The 19182-nt window shown below is 45.5% G+C and overlaps 2 protein-coding genes across 2 annotated transcripts in view; both read right to left on the reverse strand.

Annotated features, from left to right (window-relative positions):
- Window positions 1–9273: 9273 nt before the first annotated feature.
- Window positions 9274–19182, reverse strand: part of pth2ra (parathyroid hormone 2 receptor a) — a 172014-nt gene continuing 162105 nt past the window's right edge. Inside the window, exons 11-12 of the mRNA XM_063005758.1 lie at window positions 10068–10109; window positions 9274–9971 (exon numbers count right to left, since the gene is read on the reverse strand). Coding sequence (XP_062861828.1) covers window positions 9579–9971; window positions 10068–10109 — 435 coding nt within the window. The 3' untranslated portion in view covers window positions 9274–9578. The remainder of the gene's footprint in view (window positions 9972–10067; window positions 10110–19182) is intronic.
- Window positions 16256–17074, reverse strand: LOC134324688 (uncharacterized). The gene is made up of 2 exons (XM_063006612.1): window positions 16677–17074; window positions 16256–16571 (listed from the first exon to the last, which is right to left on the reverse strand). The coding sequence occupies exons 1-2, from the start codon at window positions 17072–17074 to the stop codon at window positions 16256–16258; spliced, it is 714 nt and encodes a 237-aa protein (XP_062862682.1).

The raw sequence follows: 19182 nt of genomic DNA on the forward strand, positions 1-19182 counted from the left end.
CGAATTGTTGCACTACATGAAGATGGCCAAGGCTACAAGAAGATTGCCAACACCCTGAAACTGAGCTGCAGCACAGTGGCCAAGATCATCCAGCGTTTTAAAAGAGCAGGGTCCACTCAGAACAGACCTTGCGTTGGTCGTCCAAAGAAGCTGAGTGCACGTGCTCAGCGTCACATCCAACTGCTGTCTTTGAAAGATAGGCGCAGGAGTGCTGTCAGCATTGCTGCAGAGATTGAAAAGGTGGGGGGTCAGCCTGTCAGTGCTCAGACCATACGCCGCACACTACATCAAATTGGTCTGCATGGCTGTCACCCCAGAAGGAGGCCTCTTCTGAAGTCTCTACACAAGAAAGCCCGCAAACAGTTTGCTGAAGACATGTCAACAAAGGACATGGATTACTGGAACCATGTCCTATGGTCTGATGAGACCAAGATTAATTTGTTTGGTTCAGATGGTCTCAAGCATGTGTGGCGGCAATCAGGTGAGGAGTACAAAGATAAGTGTGTCATGCCTACAGTCAAGCATGGTGGTGGGAATGCCATGGTCTGGGGCTGCATGAGTGCAGCAGGTGTTGGGGAGTTACATTTCATTGAGGGACACATGAACTCCAATATGTACTGTGAAATACTGAAGCATAGCATGATCCCCTCCCTCCGGAAACTGGGTCGCAGGGCAGTGTTCCAGCATGATAATGACCCCAAACACACCTCTAAGACGACCACTGCTTTATTGAAGAGGCTGAGGGTAAAGGTGATGGACTGGCCAAGCATGTCTCCAGACCTAAACCCAATAGAACATCTTTGGGGCATCCTCAAGCGGAAGGTGGAGGAGCGCAAAGTCTCGAATATCCGCCAGCTCCGTGATGTCGTCATGGAGGAGTGGAAAAGCATTCCAGTGGCAACCTGTGAAGCGCTGGTAAACTCCATGCCCAGGAGAGTTAAGGCAGTTCTGGGAAATAATGGTGGCCACACAAAATATTGACACTTCAGGAACTTTCACTAAGGGGTGTACTCACTTTTGTTGCCGGTGGTTTAGACATTAATGGCTGTATATTGAGTTATTTTGAGGGAAGAATAAATTTACACTGTTATATAAGCTGCACACAGACTACTTTTCATTGTGTCAAAGTGTCATTTTGTCAGTGTTGTCCCATGAAAAGATATACTTAAATATCTGCAGAAATGTGAGGGGTGTACTCACTTTTGTGATACACTGTACATGCCGCTCATTCTGAGTAATTGAAGCATTGATTGAAAGGGGGTTGTTCAAAATAATAGCAGTGAGGAGTTTAATTGGTGAAGTCATTCATTCTGCAGAAGAACAGGTGTGTCCATTTTGGCCCTTATTTAAGGTAGGAGGGTGGCAAATATTGCACAGGTTGGTCATAGCACATTTTCTTTTGAAATACTGGGTAAAATGGGTTGTTCCAGACATTGTTCTGATAAACAGCGTAGTTTGATTAAAAAGTTGATTGTAGAGGGAAAAACATACAGAGAAGTGCAGCAGATTATAGGCTGCTCAGCTAAAATGATCTCAAATGCCTTGAAGTGAAAACCAAAACCTGAAAGACGCGTAAGGAAGCGTGGAACTACTTTTCGAAAGGATTGAAGAATAGCCAAAATGGCAAAGGCTCAGCCAATGATCACCTCCAAAAAGGTCAAGGAACATCTGAAGTTACCAGTGAGTACAGAAGATGATTAAGTGGAGCCAATTTACCAGCAAGAACTCCTTGCAAAGTTCTGTTGTTTAGAAAAAGATGTGTTCTGAATGGGTTAAAATTTGCCAAGGAACACATTGACTGGTCCAAAGAGAAACGGCTCAACATTTTGTGGACTGGTGAAAGCAAAATTGTTTTTTTTTGGGTCTAGTGGCTGTAGACAGTATGTCAGACGACCCTCGAGCACTGAATTCAAGCCAAAGTACACTGTGAAGACAGTAAAGCATAGTGGTACAAAATTATGATATGGGGATGTTTCTCATACCATGGTGTTATGCCTATTTATCATAGACGAGGGATCATGAATCAATTTAAATATATCAGAATACTTGAGGAGATCATGTTGTCCTTAAAATGGGTGTTTCAACATGACAATGACCCAAAACATCTTGGTTACAGACAAACAAGATTGAGGTAATAGAGTGGCCAGCCCAATCCCCTGACTTCAATCCCATAGAGAACTTGTGGGCTGATATCTGAAACAAGTTTTTTTTAGGCAAAACCCAAAATTGCAGAAGAACTGTGGAATGTAGTCTAATCATCCTGGACTGGAATACCTGTTCAGAGGTGCCAGAAGTTGGTCGACTCCATGCAACACAGATCTCGGAAACAATTGTAATGCCACTAAATATTAGTTCAGTAATTTAAAGTAAAGTGAAACCTCAAACATTTTCAGCTATTTTTTTGAAGAGCCTAATATTAATTTTTCTTAATTTTCTGTAAAGGATTAACACAAACTGGCTAAATGTTGTTAATGTTTTGATTTAGAATTGAAAGTGTAGTACTTTCAGTGCATTTGCATTTATGGAAATAAAAGTTATTATAATGAGTTTGTGCTTTATTCGCTTTTTTAAAATCACTGCTATTTTTTGAACACCACTGTAGATACGACTTTTCGTATTCAGGTGCTTGGACAGGACGCCAATCTATCGCAAGGCTTACCAATATTCCCCTCACTAACATACAGTGTATCACAAAAGTGAGTACACCGCTCACATTTATGCAGATATTTAAGTATATCTTTTCATGGGACAACACTGACAAAATGACACTTTGACACAATGAAAAGTAGTCTGTGTGCAGCTTATATAACAGTGTAAATTTATTCTTCCCTCAAAATAACTCAATATACAGCCATTAATGTCTAAACCACTGGCATAAAAAGTGAGTACACCCCTTAGTGAAAGTTCCTGAAGTGTCAATATTTTGTGTGGCCACCATTATTTCCCAGAACTGCCTTAACTCTCCTGGGCATGGAGTTTACCAGAGCTTCACAGGTTGCCACTGGAATGCTTTTCCACTCCTCCATGACGACATCACGGAGCTGGCGGATATTCGAGACTTTGCGCTCCTCCACCTTCCGCTTGAGATGTTCTATTGGGTTTAGGTCTGGAGACATGCTTGGCCAGTCCATCACCTTTACCCTCAGCCTCTTCAATAAAGCAGTGGTCGTCTTAGAGGTGTGTTTGGGGTCATTATCATGCTGGAACACTGCCCTGCGACCCAGTTTCCGGAGGGAGGGGATCATGCTCTGCTTCAGTATTTCACAGTACATCTTGGAGTTCATGTGTCCCTCAATGAAATGTAACTCCCCAACACCTGCTGCACTCATGCAGCACCAGACCATGGCATTCCCAACACCATGCTTGACTGTAGGCATGACACACTTATCAGACTCATCAGACCATAGGACATGGTTCCAGTAATCCATCTCCTTTGTTGACATGTCTTCAGCAAACTGTTTGCGGGCTTTCTTGTGTAGAGACTTCAGAAGAGGCTTCCTTCTGGGGTGACAGCCATGCAGACCAATTTGATGTAGTGTGCGGCGTATGGTCTGAGCACTGACAGGCTGACCCCCCACCTTTTCAATCTCTGCAGCAATGCTGACAGCACTCCTGCGCCTATCTTTCAAAGACAGCAGTTGGATGTGACGCTGAGCACGTGCACTCTGCTTCTTTGGACGACCAACTGTTCTGTCTGTTCTGAGTGGACCCTGCTCTTTTAAAACGCTGGATGATCTTGGCCACTGTGCTGCAGCTCAGTTTCAGGGTGTTGGCAATCTTCTTGTAGCCTTGGCCATCTTCATGTAGCGCAACAATTCATCTTTTAAGATCCTCAGAGAGTTCTTTGCCATGAGGTGCCATGTTGGAACTTTCAGTGACCAGTATGAGAGAGTGTGAGAGCTGTACTACTAAATTGAACACACCTGCTCCCTATGCACACCTGAGACCTAGTAACACTAACGAGTCACATGACATTTTGGAGGGAAAATGACAAGCAGTGCTCAATTTGGACATTTAGGGGTGTAGTCTCTTGGGGGTGTACTGACTTTTGTTGCCGGTGGTTTGGACATTAATGGCTGTATATTGAGTTATTTTGAGGGAAGAATAAATTTACACTGTTATATAAGCTGCACACAGACTACTTTTCATTGTGTCAAAGTGTCATTTTGTCAGTGTGTTCCCATGAAAAGATATACTTAAATATCTGCAGAAATGTGAGGGGTGTACTCACTTTTGTGATACACTGTACATGTCTGTTTAGATGCCTGGCCAACCGATTTGAACCCAGATCTAAGTGGTGGTGGGCTAATGTAATAGTCTGTTGCGCCACCCAAATGTGTTAAATAAATTATATATACTTCAACATATTCTGGGCCTTCTTCTCAGAGGAGAGTAGAGGTTATTTTAATGCCCATGGTTTTGAAATAGGATGACCAACTAACGTAGTCAGGTGGCTTCATACTTTTGACCATTTAGTGTAGAAGAAAAATTGTTGATATTTGTGCTACAAATGCCATATCTTCTAGCTTGTGGATCATCTGAGTTATTATTTGTGTTTGCACCTTTCAGTGCAACTTCATGGTCTGTCAAATGAAGCTTCCAAATTAACCAGACCAGTCAAGCACAGCATAAACCTGTTGACACAGTATTGGATGGTAGGTAATGGTAGGTGGCTTTTTGGAAGAAATTCATAAAGTAGTGCTGGACATTGGGGAATCATGAATTACATGTAGAACACAATATTTTGATGGTTAGAACTATTTTCATGTTATTTATGCCTATTTATGCCACACTGATAAAGTTTTTTATTTAAATTAAATAACAAAAAACCTGTACTGGTGATGGGCTATGCTGTGATATCTCAGCACCCTGTTGTGGGTTTTCTGTAAACATGACAAAATCTGCTGGATAAAAATGCTCTGTAATATAAGAAATATATATATACTGTTCATATACAGTGGTACCATGAAACTCGTCAATCGGTTCTGGGAGTGGTGTTGAGTTTTTAAGGCGTTGAGTTACAAGGTATTTTTTCCCATAGGGATGTTTGGGAAACCTGTTAATGCGTTCCATGGTCCCGTGGATCTGCATATATTTTAGGCTAATGTAAAATAATGAGGTTGTTTTTGACACTTATAGACTGAATAGCACACATATAATATAAAAAACACTGAAAAAAATTGAAAAACAGTTAAAAATGAATAAAAAATACAATAAACCTGCACTTTACTTCTTTATTGTTTTCCTATGCTTCTTAATCATTGAGATGTTTCATCTTGGAATACTGTATTTCATTCAGTAAAGGCGCATTCACATAAGAAATGGCACAATAGCTTTTGCGCTGGCTGTGTCAATATTTTCTATGGAGTGTGCCGGTGCACAAAGCTTAACGTGACTTACTGTGCTAAAACGAGGGAGGAATTTCATTAGTGGAGAGAACTTATGAGCAGTAATAATTAAGAGAGTTTAGTGTTTCTATGTCAGTCTTTTAATACATTAAGTCACGTTAAGCTTTTTTTAATGATAAGCGTTTTAGTAAAAAAAAGCTGATTCTCACAATTTCTTAGAACCCCGAGCTATAACACGAGTTTAAAAGTGAAACAGGAGAAAAATCCAGCTAAACACCGATACATGTGGATGCTTTCAGAGTGAATTTGACAGTTATTCCACACAAATGCAGATTCGTCTCATATTAGCACTTTGATGACGTTTTACCGCACCTCTCAAGCCAAGTGCTGAACAAACGACAGTCTCACACACGTTGAGTTTAAGGAAAATGTCTAATTTAAGGGTACACATTTCTTGACAAAGGGCATTGAGTTTCAAAGATTTTGAGTATAGGAGACATTGAGTTACAAGGTACCACTGTACATGAATCACAGTGAATATCTGCTTATGTATCATCAACAATCTTCTGTCAGATCTGGGTAGATCTCTGTTCTACCTGTCAAAGGTGGTTAAGTTTAACCGTTTTTGATAGTTTTCTGGCAGGGGCTTGATGCGTATTCTTTATAGAATTGGCATTACTTCTATAGACAGGCCATTTCAAACCCACTTTGATGTGTCTCCCCATTTAACTTCTTGTACCCCCAAGTGAATCGAAGATTCCACTTCCTGGCTGACAGTTTGAAATTGTGAAGTTGTACAAAACAGTTCCAGAGCATAATAATACCACTACCGTGCTTGACAGTAGGTACAGATTTGTTGGGTTTGAACACCCCAGTCTTTTTTCTCCAACCATTCTGGCATGGGAGATTGTTATATCATGACAATGTCAAACATGACTGAGCCCCAGAGCTGGTCTGAGAGCTTAATGAGGACGTTACAAGAAACATATCATGTCTCTCTGTGCATGGTACTGCTCTGTGTGGACTCTGGCAGTACAAAAATGACCTGCAGCTTTTCTGTACCAGAACAGGGGTAGTGCAAACGGCAGTGGTTCTACGATAGGATATTAGAAATGACAAACTGGGTGCAAAAAAGGAAGAAAAAACATGGACAGTAACACCAGTGTCTTAGAAGCTTTTAATTTAATTTCTTAATGGTTCTTAGATTGCACAGGATCCTACTAGTTTTTTCTTTAATTATTAATGTTAATGAGGGGTTGCCACAGTCGATCATTTGACTGCATATTTGATTTGGCACAGTTTTATGCCGGATGTCCCTCATGAAGCAAACATTCTATTTATCCAGGCTTGGGACCAGCACTAAGGGTGCACTGATGTGTCCCCCCAGTGGCTATGTTCACATAATGCCATAAGCCTTCTGTATTTGTGAACCCAGCCCGGGATTCGAACACCCAGAACTCAGGCACTAATGTTACTAGCAGTCTGGGTCTTGTGGAAAAACATATGTTACTTTACATTAGAAGCATTAATAGATAACCAATTACTACTGAGAACATGTAGATATGCTTAGGGCATGATTGCCAGTAGTTTTATTTCAATATTCCAAGAACACTGCTGCAATGGAATGTTACTGGAAGTGCACCAGTTGCACTTCATGACCTCCAAACCCTGTTCTTGTTAGTTTAGACCAGTTCCTATGTCCTCTCTGTTAATGATGGAATTTTCCACTGTCCTACAAGGACACAAACATTTGGGTATATAAAAGGTGCAGGTGGTGCAGCGGGATATTCTGCTAGCAAACCAGCGCAGAGATTCTGAATTCCTCGGTTCGAATCTCGGCGCTGCTACCGGTTGGCTGGGCACCATCTACCAGGCATAATTGGCAGTGTCTGCAGCCGAGAGTAATTGGCGGGATGACCGGGCTATTTGCAAGGACCCTGATTAGCAGACAGAGTGCATGGGCGATAAAAAGGTTGTCTGCTAAGGACTGTGCAGTGAGCAGAAAATATACCCTCCTCAAATGCAATCAGGGATCCCCAGTAGAGGAAGACAAATTGACAATGCTAAATCGGGGGAAAAATGGGAGAAAATGCATAAAAAAATAGAAAAAAGGGAATGTTTTTCTTCCTTCTTATCATGCTGTCTTTCTGTGCTTTAATGCCTTGTTTAATGATTTTGAATCATTCATTATGACAGAAGCAATTGCTATTTTAGGGAACTTTATATTTTCAGAATTGCCACTGTGATTAAAGACATAAACGATACATAAAATTGGCTGTGAAAACTGTTCAAGAGCATTTTGGAAAATGTTTTTTTTTCTACCAGATTAACTACAACCCAAAATCTGAAAAAGTTGGGACAGAATGGAAAATGCAAATAACAAAAAAAACAACAACAACACAGAGTTTCTTACATTTACTTTGACTTTTATTTAATTGCAGACAGGATGAACAGGATGAGATATTTTCATGTTTTGTCTGGTCAACTTCATTTCATTTATTAATAAACATCCATTGCTGCATTTCAGGCCTGCAACAAGCCTGCAAAGGTTGGGACAGTAAAGCATTTACCACTTTGTAATGTTGCCATTCCTTTTCACCACACTTAAAATACGTTTTGGCACCGAGGATACCAAGTGATTTAGTGTTTCAGCTTTTATTTTGTCCCATTCTTCCTGCAAACACGTCTTAAGATGTGCAACAGTACGGGGTCGTCGTCTCATTTTTCGTTTCAAAATTCTCCACACATTCTCTGTTGGGGACAGGTCAGGACTGCAGGCAGGCCAGTCCAGTACTCATACCCTCTTCTTCCGCAGCCATGCCATGTAACTCCATATTGCAGTGCTTGGCAAAGGTTTGCCAAAGTAATCCCTTGCCCATGTGGTTATATCAGCTATTGTTGAGTGGCGGTTCTTGATGCAGTGCCGTCTGAGTGATCGAAGATCATGGGCGTTCAGCTTAAGCTTGCACCCTTGGCCTTTACACACTGAAATTCCTCCTGTTTCCTTGAATCGTTTAATGATATTATGCACTGTAAAGGGAGAAATATGCAAATCCCTTCCAATCTTTCTTTGAGGTACATTGTTTTTAAACATTTCAATAATGTTCTCACACATTTGTTGACAAACTGGAGATCCTCTGATCATCTTTACTTATCAAAGTTACCAAACCATGATTACAATCACCTGTTGGGCGGCACGGTGGCTAAGTGGGTAGCACTGTCGCCTCACAGCAAGAAGGTCCTGGGTTCGATCCCCAGGTGGGGCGGTCTGGGTCCTTTCTGTGTGGAGTTTGCATGTTCTCCCCGTGTCTGCATGGGTTTACTCCGGGAGCTCCGGTTTCCTCCCACAGTCCAAAAACATGCAAGTGAGGTAAATTGGAGACACTAAATTGTCCATGACTGTGTTCAATATAACCTTGTGAACTGATGAACCTTGTGTGAAGATAAACTATCATTCCTGTCATGAATGTAACCAAAAGTGTAAAACATGACATTAAAATCCTAATAAACAAACAAACAAACCATCACCTGTTGACATCACCTGTTTGGAATCACATCATTATTTAGTTTTTTCACCTCATTACTAGCCCTAAATTGCCCCTGTCCCAACTATTTTTGGAATGTGTTGCAGGCCTGAAATGCAGAAATTGAGGTATATTAACAAATGAAATGAAGTAGAGCAAATAGAACATGAAATATATTGGGTTCAAACTGTCTGCAATCAAATGAAAGTCAAAGTAAATGTGAGGAACACTGCATTTTTTTTTTATTTGCATTTTCCATACTGTCATAACTTTTTCTGATTTAGGGTTGTATATTTTATTTTTAAAGACAGGCACTGCATTTTGTTCAAATACATTTTTATTCATGTATAAAGCTACAGTATGTTTTTTATAAAGAATTTTTTGGGATACTTACAGAGGGAGTAAAACACATTCCAGGTAACTCTTTAATTTTAAATTTTTTTAAGGATGGGTATTAAAATTAAAAACAAAATAAACAAACTCATCAGAAAACTTCCAGTGTCAAAAAGGACTATTTGAAAAGGTTCACAGTTCACAGAGGTCTGAGCTTGTTTCATAGTAAACCATACTTCCCATGCACTGTAATCAAACAATAGCAAAGCTGCTTGATCTTTCATATTATCATCATAATGTGTGCAGTCATCCAACTCATTACAACATCAAGTATTATGATCTGGAAGATGTTTTCTCACTCAGATATATTCATCTACAATGTCTCCTCATCGTCCTCAGGACCACTGCTGGCCAAAGCAGGAAGCGACTCTTTCAGCAGAATGTCATCCACCTGCTTGGCACTGTCCACTGACTCCTCAGGGATGGAGGGTGGAAGGCTGTCAGCGTCAGAATTGTTAAGTACATAACCTGGCAGATCCATGTGGGCTGAGATGGAGGGTGCTGCAGTGCTGCGGTACACGCGACTGGAGAAGAGCGTAGTGGAGCGGGTGGCGTGTGCTCCTGTGGCCAGTTGCGACTGGCTACTGGTGCTGTTGTTGAGGCCCATCGGTACAGAGCCATAACGGTAACTCCCACACACCACTGGTCCCTTCCACTCAAAAGCTAGATTCCAGCGAGTCCAGGTCTTCTTGATTTCTGTCTGTACCTGAGGGAGATTTCATTAGACAGCAAGTTTAGAATGCAGGTTTGAGTAGGAATCAGCCTGTGCAATGAATCTTGTGCAATTTCAGATTTAACTCACCTCTCCATTGCAGAAACAGTAGATTATGGACACAAAGAAACCCTGAAAGGAAAAATCAAAGAAGAAGTCTAAGAAACTGCAAAAACCCAAAACACTTAACCTAAAATAAGTTATATCTAGCACCTTTGTACATTGCAAGACTTGCAGATTCTCATGTATGTAGACACTTTAATATCCTTGATGTATAACAGCACGTAACATTTAATGAGGTGCTTTCATCATGTGTGCATATACTGTGATGCACAAAATACCAACAGAGAAAGATGATCAAAGAAAACAGATCACACACACATACTAATGAGGACCAACACACTTGGAACAAAGCCTCCAGTGATAGGAAATACAGAAGATCTTAGTTTACATACACAAGAGCTATTTACTTAATAGTTATACAGATGTGGTTCATAAATGTATGTGGTCAAAAGTACATGGACAAAATTATAAGCTTGTTAGACAATGCATTAAAACATCTTTTCTCATTTTTTATTTAAATATCTTTATTACAAGGGTTTTGTGACCGTCACTGGGAGTTCTTTTTTGCATTCTGGGGCGTGTGTGTAGAAATACACCGATCAGGCATAACATTATGACCACCTCCTTGTTTCTACACTCACTGTCCATTTTATCAGCTCCACTTACCATATAGGAGCACTTTGTAGTTCTAAAATTACTGACTGTAGTCCATCTGTTTCTCTACATACCTTTTTAGCTTGCTTTCATTCTGCTCTTCAATGGTCCGGAACCCCCACAGGACCACTACAGAGCAGGTATTATTTGGGTGGTGGATCATTCTTAGCACTGCAGTGACACTGACATGGTGGTGGTGTGTTAGTGTGTGTTGTGCTTGTATGAGTGGATAAGACATAGCAATGCTGATGGAGTATTTAAACACCAACCAAAAATATCCAGCCAACAGCGCCCCATGGGCAGCGTCCTGTGACCACTGATGAAGGTCTAGAAGATGTTATGGGGGGGGTTTCAGGTGAACCCGTAGCAGAGGGGAACCCAAACAATAGATGCACAAAAAGGTCAGAACCACAAGTAGGTAATGGGGCTTTTATTGGAATTAACAAAACGAAAGATAATACTAAATGAACCAAACAACGGAGAACACTGGGGAAGCGGCTGGGGCGGTACTGATGGTAGAAGGCGCAGGGTGTCTGAGAGGTGAACAGGGGGAGCCGTGGTGTTCATCCGGGTGTGCAGGAAGGTGTCCCAAGCAGTCCAGGGTCTGGAGGAACACGAAGAGGCAGGTAGGAGTGGAACCAGGACACAAGGAGCGAAGGAGCCAAATCCAGGAGACGATAGGTAAGCCGGGAAGCCAGGTGGTGTGGGGATCGCTGGGCTGCAGACAGCAGAGGAAAAAACAACAAGGTTTAAAGGCTTGAATAGCAACAAGGTACTAAACTCACAGAGTAATGTGTAGTTCAGGAGTCAGACGTCACGGTACCGCGGTGGCAAGCAGACAATCTGGCGAAGAGCAGAGGAAAAGCCGGCGTTTATATGCAGTGGTTGATGAGGTGGTAAACGAGGCACAGGTGAGTAGAGTCCGCCCTCCAGCGATCTATTGGCTGGCTTCCGCAGCGAACTCCGGGAACAGTACCGCTCCAAGCCGCTAGGGGGAGAAGGGAGCCAAACAGGAAAAACCAACGCAAACACTAACAAGAACAAAAACCCGACCGGACTAACGGGGAATAAATAAACGCGGATGAAAACAAAACGCCAAAACGGGGAAAAACGAAAGTAAAAAGGTAAGAGCTGGGCGAATCCTAACAGTACCCCCCCCTCAACGGCCGCCTCTAGGCGGCCTACTGGGTCTATCAGGGCGTAGGCGGTGGAATTCTCGGATCAGGTTGGAGTCGAGGATAGCAGATCGGGGGACCCAGGACCGTTCCTCTGGCCCGTAGCCCTCCCAATCCACCAAGTACTGGAGACCTCGGCCACGCCTACGAATGTCCAACAACCGGTGAACCGTGAATGCTGGGTGCCCGTCGACGAGCCGGGAGGGTGGTGGGGGGTCGGACGGAGGGTTCAATGTGGACAAAGCCACTGGTTTAAGCTGGGAGATGTGGAAGGTGGGGTGGATGCGCATGTGGCGAGGGAGTTTCAAGCGCACGGATGTGGGGTTTATGATGTTCTCGATGATGTAGGGACCAATGTAGCGGGGGGAGAGTTTCTTGGATTCAGAGCGCAGGGGGATATTAGTGGTGGACAGCCACACGGCCTGACCAGGAGCATAGGTGGGGCCAGGTCTCCGATGGCGGTCTGCCGAACGCCGGTTGATGTCCCGTGTACGGAGGAGGGCTGCCCGGGTGGTCTTCCAGAGCCTTCGGCACCTACGGAGATGGTGCCCAACCGAGGGAACTGCCACATCAGCCTCTTGCTCGGGGAATAGTGGGGGTTGATAACCTAGGGAGGCCTCAAATGGAGATATGCCTGTGGCGGAAGAAATCAGGGAATTGTGGGCGTACTCGACCCAGGCAAGGTGAGCGCTCCAGCCCCTGGGGTTGCGGGCGGCCATGCATCGTAGGGCGGCCTCCAGGCCCTGATTTGCTCTCTCCGCCTGCCCATTGGACTGTGGGTGGAAGCCGGACGAGAGACTGACAGTCGCTCCCAAGGCTTTGCAAAAAGTCCTCCACACCTGGGAGGTAAATTGGGGTCCACGGTCTGACACGATGTCTGCAGGGATCCCATGCACACGGAACACCAGATTGATTAGCATCTCGGCCGTTTGGAAGGCTGTAGGAAGCTTGGGCAGGGCCGCAAAATGCACAGCCTTGGAGAACCGGTCCACCATGGTTAAGATTACCCTATTTCCATTAGATTCCGGTAGACCAGTGACGAAATCCAGGGCTATGTGTGACCATGGGCGACTTGGGACCGGAAGTGGGTGTAGAAGCCCCGCAGGAGGTTGGTGGGAGGCCTTATTACGTGCACAGGTGGTACAGGCAGCCACAAACTCCTTAACGTCCGTCTCCATGGATGGCCACCAATAATGTCTTTTTAAGAGCGACAGTGTGCGACCACTTCCAGGATGGCAGGCGATGCGAGATCCATGGGCCCATTGTAGGACGGAAGAGCGAGCTGTGGCTGGGACGAAGAGACGGGTTTGGGGTCCCGTCCTGGGATCTGGCTCCTGTGCCTGGGCCTCGGTGACGACCCGGCGAATGTCCCACGTGAGTAACCCAACGACTCGACTGGGCGGAAGGATAGTTCCAGGGCAGGTTGGGGCTTCTTCTGTGGAGAACTGGCGAGAGAGAGCGTCCGGTTTGACATTACGCGACCCAGGCCGGTAGGTCATCGTGAAGTCAAACCGGCCAAAGAAAAGAGCCCATCTAGCCTGCCGAGAGTTCAGCCTCTTTGCCGCCTGGACGTAAGACAGATTCTTATGATCCGTCCAGACAACAAAGGGCTGAGCGGCCCCCTCCAGCCAGTGCCTCCACTCCTCCAAAGCCAGTTTCACAGCCAGCAGCTCACGGTCGCCGACGTCATAGTTGGTCTCGGCTGGGGATAGGCGACGGGAGAAGAAGGCACAGGGGTGCAACCGGTTATCGGGCCCCGCCCGCTGGGATAGGACTGCCCCTATCCCAGTATCAGACGCATCAACCTCCACAATAAACTGCCCGTCGGGGTCCGGTTGAATGAGAATGGGGGCAGATGTAAACAGTGCCTTGAGCCGAGAGAAGGCTTCTTCGGCCTCTGGGGGCCAGGTAAAGGGGATCTTGGTGGAGGTAAGGCGAGTGATGGGTGCCGCGACCTGGCTGTAATTGCGGATAAACCGCCTATAGAAGTTGGCGAACCCGAGGAAACGTTGGAGCTCCTTGCGCGAGGTGGGAGTTGGCCACTCGGTCACCGCACAAATCTTGAGGGGGTCGGCCCTGACCCGGCCACTCTCGAGAATCACCCCCAGGAATTCCACAGTGTCAGCGTGAAACTCACACTTCTCCGTCTTCACGAATAGTCTATTCTCCAAGAGCCGCGAGAGGACTTGGCGGACATGTGCTCCGTGTTCTTCCTGAGACCTGGAAAAGATTAGAATGTCATCTATGTACACAAACACAAACCGGTTGAGGTAGTCCCTGAGCACGTCGTTCACCAGCGCTTGAAATACCCCAGGAGCATTGCACAACCCAAATGGCATCACAAGGTACTCGAAGTGGCCCAAAGGGGTGTTGAATGCTGTCTTCCACTCATCGCCCTCCCGGATCCGCACCAGATGATAAGCGTTGCGTAGATCGAGCTTGGTGAACACTGTGGCCCCCTGCAGGGGTTCAAAAGCAGAGGAAATCAGGGGCAGAGGGTAACGGTTCTTAATGGTGATTTGATTAAGACCCCTATAATCAATACAAGGCCGCAGGGTCTTGTCCTTTTTCTCCACGAAGAAGAACCCCGCCCCCAGGGGGGAGGACGATGGGCGGATGATCCCGGCGGCGAGGGACTCGGAAATGTAGCTCTCCATCGCACTCCTTTCGGCACGAGAGAGGTTGTACAGCCGACTGGTAGGCAGTGGGGCGCCAGCCAGCAAATCAATGGCGCAATCATAGGGTCGGTGAGGGGGTAGGGACTGGGCACGGTCTTTCCGGAAAACCTCACGGAGGTAATGGTACTCCAGGGGCACGTTGGATAGGTCAGTGGTTACTGCAGGAGGAATGGCGCGAGCCTTGTCCCCAGGCTGTGGAATGGCTGAGACCAAACAGTTGGCATGACAGAAATCGCTCCAAACCACCACTCGTCCTAGGGCCCAGTCGATATGGGGATTGTGGCGCGCCAACCAAGGGTAGCCCAGGACTAGGGGGGTCTGGGGGGCCTTGATAACAGCAAAAGAGAGAGTCTCCCGGTGGTTTCCCGAGAGGACAAGGGTTAAAGGCGTAGTGCGGTGGGTAACCCGGGCAATAATTTGCCCATCCAGGGCGCACGCGGTGACTGGGGGATCCAGGGGTTGTAGGGTGCACCCTGTCTGGGCCGCCAGCCCCTCATCGAGCAGGTTGTCTTCAGCACCCGAGTCTACTAAGGCCTGGAGAGGGACCGAACAACCGTGCCAACAAAGGGTGGCCTGAATGCGGAGGTGGAGTTGCCTGGGTGGTGGGGGTTGCTGAAAGTTGCCCGCTAGTACCCCCACGGCTACTGACGGGCCACCTCTTTTGGCCGAGCAGGGCACGTCCGCAGAATATGGCCCGCCTGACCGCAATAAAGACATTGCCCGGTCCTGAAGCGCTGAGCCCGCTCCTCGGGGGCTAGCCGGGCACGCCCCAACTGCATGGGTTCAGGCTGTGGTGTAAGGGATGAAGGGGTACAAACAGAGCCACCAGGGGGCTCCAGGGGACTGGGCAGAACAAGGGGTAAATGAGACACAGGACCGGGTCTGGTCGTCTTTTCACGGCGCCGGCCACGGAGGCGGTTGTCCACGCGGATCGCCAGAGCGACCAGGGAGTGAAGGTCAGGACTATCCTCCCTTACCGCCAACTCGTCCCTCAGGGGATCGATGAGGCCCCTCTGGAAAGCCTCCCGAAGAGCCTCCTCGTTCCACCCAGAGTCGGCAGCCAAGGTCCAAAACTCAATCGAGTATTCAGCTACGGACCGGGAACCCTGACGCAGGGAAAACAGACGAGCGGATGCGCTCCCCGAATGATCCGGGTGGTCAAACACAGTTTTGAATCGGGCAAGGAAGTCAGAGAACGACCCTGCCCGAGGGTCCACCTGCGACTGAACCGCCTCTGCCCAGGAGAGGGCTCTGCCCCTTAGGTGACCTATAATAAAAGCCACCTTACTGGCATCAGTAGCGAATGTGGTGGGGCGCTGACGGAAAATGGACTGGCACTGGAACAGGAAGCCTCGGCACCTATCCAGGTCCCCATGAAAAGGCTCAGGATTAGGGATAGGTGTCTCCAACGGGACCTCAGGGATCGCGGGGTCCGTCGAAGCCGCGGACGGTCCCATGAGGGCCTGAGGGTCAATGGAAGGAACTGGATTGGGAGGGTTTAGACGGGCAACCTGTTGGGTCAGGTCCGCGAGCCGCTGGTTGAGTGTCTCTAACATCTGATTGTGGCGGCTCAGGATCATTCCCACTGTAAGGTCCTCACCTGTTTGTGCATCTGAGGGTTCCATAGTGGCCAGATTGTACTGTTATGGGGGGGGTTTCAGGTGAACCCGTAGCAGAGGGGAACCCAAACAATAGATGCACAAAAAGGTCAGAACCACAAGTAGGTAATGGGGCTTTTATTGGAATTAACAAAACGAAAGATAATACTAAATGAACCAAACAACGGAGAACACTGGGGAAGCGGCTGGGGCGGTACTGATGGTAGAAGGCGCAGGGTGTCTGAGAGGTGAACAGGGGGAGCCGTGGTGTTCATCCGGGTGTGCAGGAAGGTGTCCCAAGCAGTCCAGGGTCTGGAGGAACACGAAGAGGCAGGTAGGAGTGGAACCAGGACACAAGGAGCGAAGGAGCCAAATCCAGGAGACGATAGGTAAGCCGGGAAGCCAGGTGGTGTGGGGATCGCTGGGCTGCAGACAGCAGAGGAAAAAACAACAAGGTTTAAAGGCTTGAATAGCAACAAGGTACTAAACTCACAGAGTAATGTGTAGTTCAGGAGTCAGACGTCACGGTACCGCGGTGGCAAGCAGACAATCTGGCGAAGAGCAGAGGAAAAGCCGGCGTTTATATGCAGTGGTTGATGAGGTGGTAAACGAGGCACAGGTGAGTAGAGTCCGCCCTCCAGCGATCTATTGGCTGGCTTCCGCAGCGAACTCCGGGAACAGTACCGCTCCAAGCCGCTAGGGGGAGAAGGGAGCCAAACAGGAAAAACCAACGCAAACACTAACAAGAACAAAAACCCGACCGGACTAACGGGGAATAAATAAACGCGGATGAAAACAAAACGCCAAAACGGGGAAAAACGAAAGTAAAAAGGTAAGAGCTGGGCGAATCCTAACAGAAGATGACCAACTCGAACGGCAGCAATAGCAGTACATTGCACTGAATGCATCAGAAAAGCAGACAAAGACATTTTCAATAGTGGGCCTAAGTATTCCAAAAAAATCTCCTTTCAAATACAAATTTGAAAAAAGTAAGTCACCATCAACTTTATGTAAGTGTTGCAAGGGGGCCCAGCTCCCTCCTGAAACATGGACATCCATCAATGCAACACACATTAACACATTACTACCTCATCCTCAAGTAGTGAAAATCCAGAGAAGCCAGTTCATCTTCAGCATATTTTTGAGGGTGGAAGAAACTGAAATACCCAGAACAAAACCTTACTGACAGTATTCTTAAAAACTGTGGTGCAAGTAGTACATCCTTTTTCAAACTGCTCCATTAGGAATGTATGTATTCACTGCAGACAACACGGCTTTTGAGAAAAAAGAAATAAACAGCACAGGGTGAGCAAAAAAATTTTCTTTTTTTATTTGAAAGTATAATAGTGAGGAAAAAAACACACTACGGCACCTGTAGTTAAAACAGAGACCCCCTCCACAACAAAAACAAGGTTCAGTAATTAAGATTAGAAGAACCTAGTGTTATTTGTTAATTACTACCATAATAGTTCTATTTAAGTGGTTACCTTATTTAAAGAGATTGAATGATTGAGTGAAAAAGAAAAACAAATGTTTTAGTAAAAAGTATCAAAAGTGTTATTTTTATTTTGGATTTTATTTTTGTAGAACCCCAAATCAGAAAGAGTTGGGACAGTATGGAAAATGCAAATAAAATAAAAATGCAGTGTTCCTTACATTTACTTTGACTTTTATTTGATTGCAGACAGTTTGAACCCAAGATATTTCATGTTTTTTCTGCTCAACTTCAGTTCATTTGTTAATAAACCTCCATTCTTGCATTTCAGGCCTGCAACACATTCCAAAAAAGTTGGGACGGTGGCAATTTAGGGCTAGTAATGAAAAAACTAAATAATGATGTGATTCCAAACAGGTGATGTCAACAGGTGATTGTAATCATGGTTTGGTACAAAAGCAGCATCCAGGAAAGGCTGAGTCTTTGATGAGCAAAGATGATCAGAGGATCTCCAGTTGGTCAACAAATGTGTGAGAAAATTATTGAAATGTTTAAAAACAATGTACATCAAATAAAGATTGGAAGGGATTTGCATATTTCTCCCTCTACAGTACATAATATCATTAAACCATTCAAGGAATAAGGAGGGATTTTAGGGCGTAAAGGCCAAGGGCGCAAGCTTAAGTTGAACACCTGTAATCTTCGATCCCACAGATGGCACTGCATAAAGAACCGCCACTCAACAATAGCTGATATAACCCATGGGCAAGGGATTACTTTGGCAAACCTTTGTCAAGCACTACAATACAGAGTTACATGCACAAATGCCACATAACTTTACTGTGCAAAAAAGAAGCCTTATGTTGACCATGTCCAGAAGCGGCGTCAACCTCTCTGGGCTCGGAGGCATCTAGGATGGACCATCACACAGTGGAAACGTGTATTGTGGTCAGATGAATCAGCATTCCAGGTCCTTTTTTAGAAAAAATGGACATTGTGTGCTCTGGACCAAAGATGAAAAGGACCATCCAGACTGTTATTAGCAACAAGTCCAAAAGCCAGGGTCTGTCATGGTGTGGGGTTGTGTCAGTGCCCTTGGCAAAGGTCATTTACACTTCAGTGACGGCAGCATTAATGCAGAAAAGTACATTGAAATCTTAGAACAACATGTGCTGCCCTTAAGACGTCATCTTTTCCAGGGACGTCCATGAATTTTTCAACAACACCATGCAAAACCACATGCTGCACACATTACAAAGGCATGGCTGCGGAAGAAGAGGGTACGGGTACTGGACTGGCCTGCCTGCAGTCCTGACCTGTCCCCAATAGAGAATGTGTGGAGAATTTTAAAACAACAAATGCGACAACGACGACCCTGTACTGTTGCACATCTTAAGACGTGAAAAGGAATGTATATAAAATGGTCCTTGGCTTCGTTTGAAACATCTAAAAGCCATTGATTTATTATCTGGAATATGTACTTCTCACAAAAATGCACTTACAGTTTACATAAGAGGGGGTAGAAAAGAAGGTTGTGGTGAGGTCACAAATGTTTTAGCCTTAAAATTTTATAACTGACCGAAAAAATGAAGTGAGATGCTC

Source organism: Trichomycterus rosablanca, chromosome 12 (assembly GCF_030014385.1).
Source record: "Trichomycterus rosablanca isolate fTriRos1 chromosome 12, fTriRos1.hap1, whole genome shotgun sequence".
Taxonomy (NCBI): domain Eukaryota; kingdom Metazoa; phylum Chordata; class Actinopteri; order Siluriformes; family Trichomycteridae; genus Trichomycterus; species Trichomycterus rosablanca.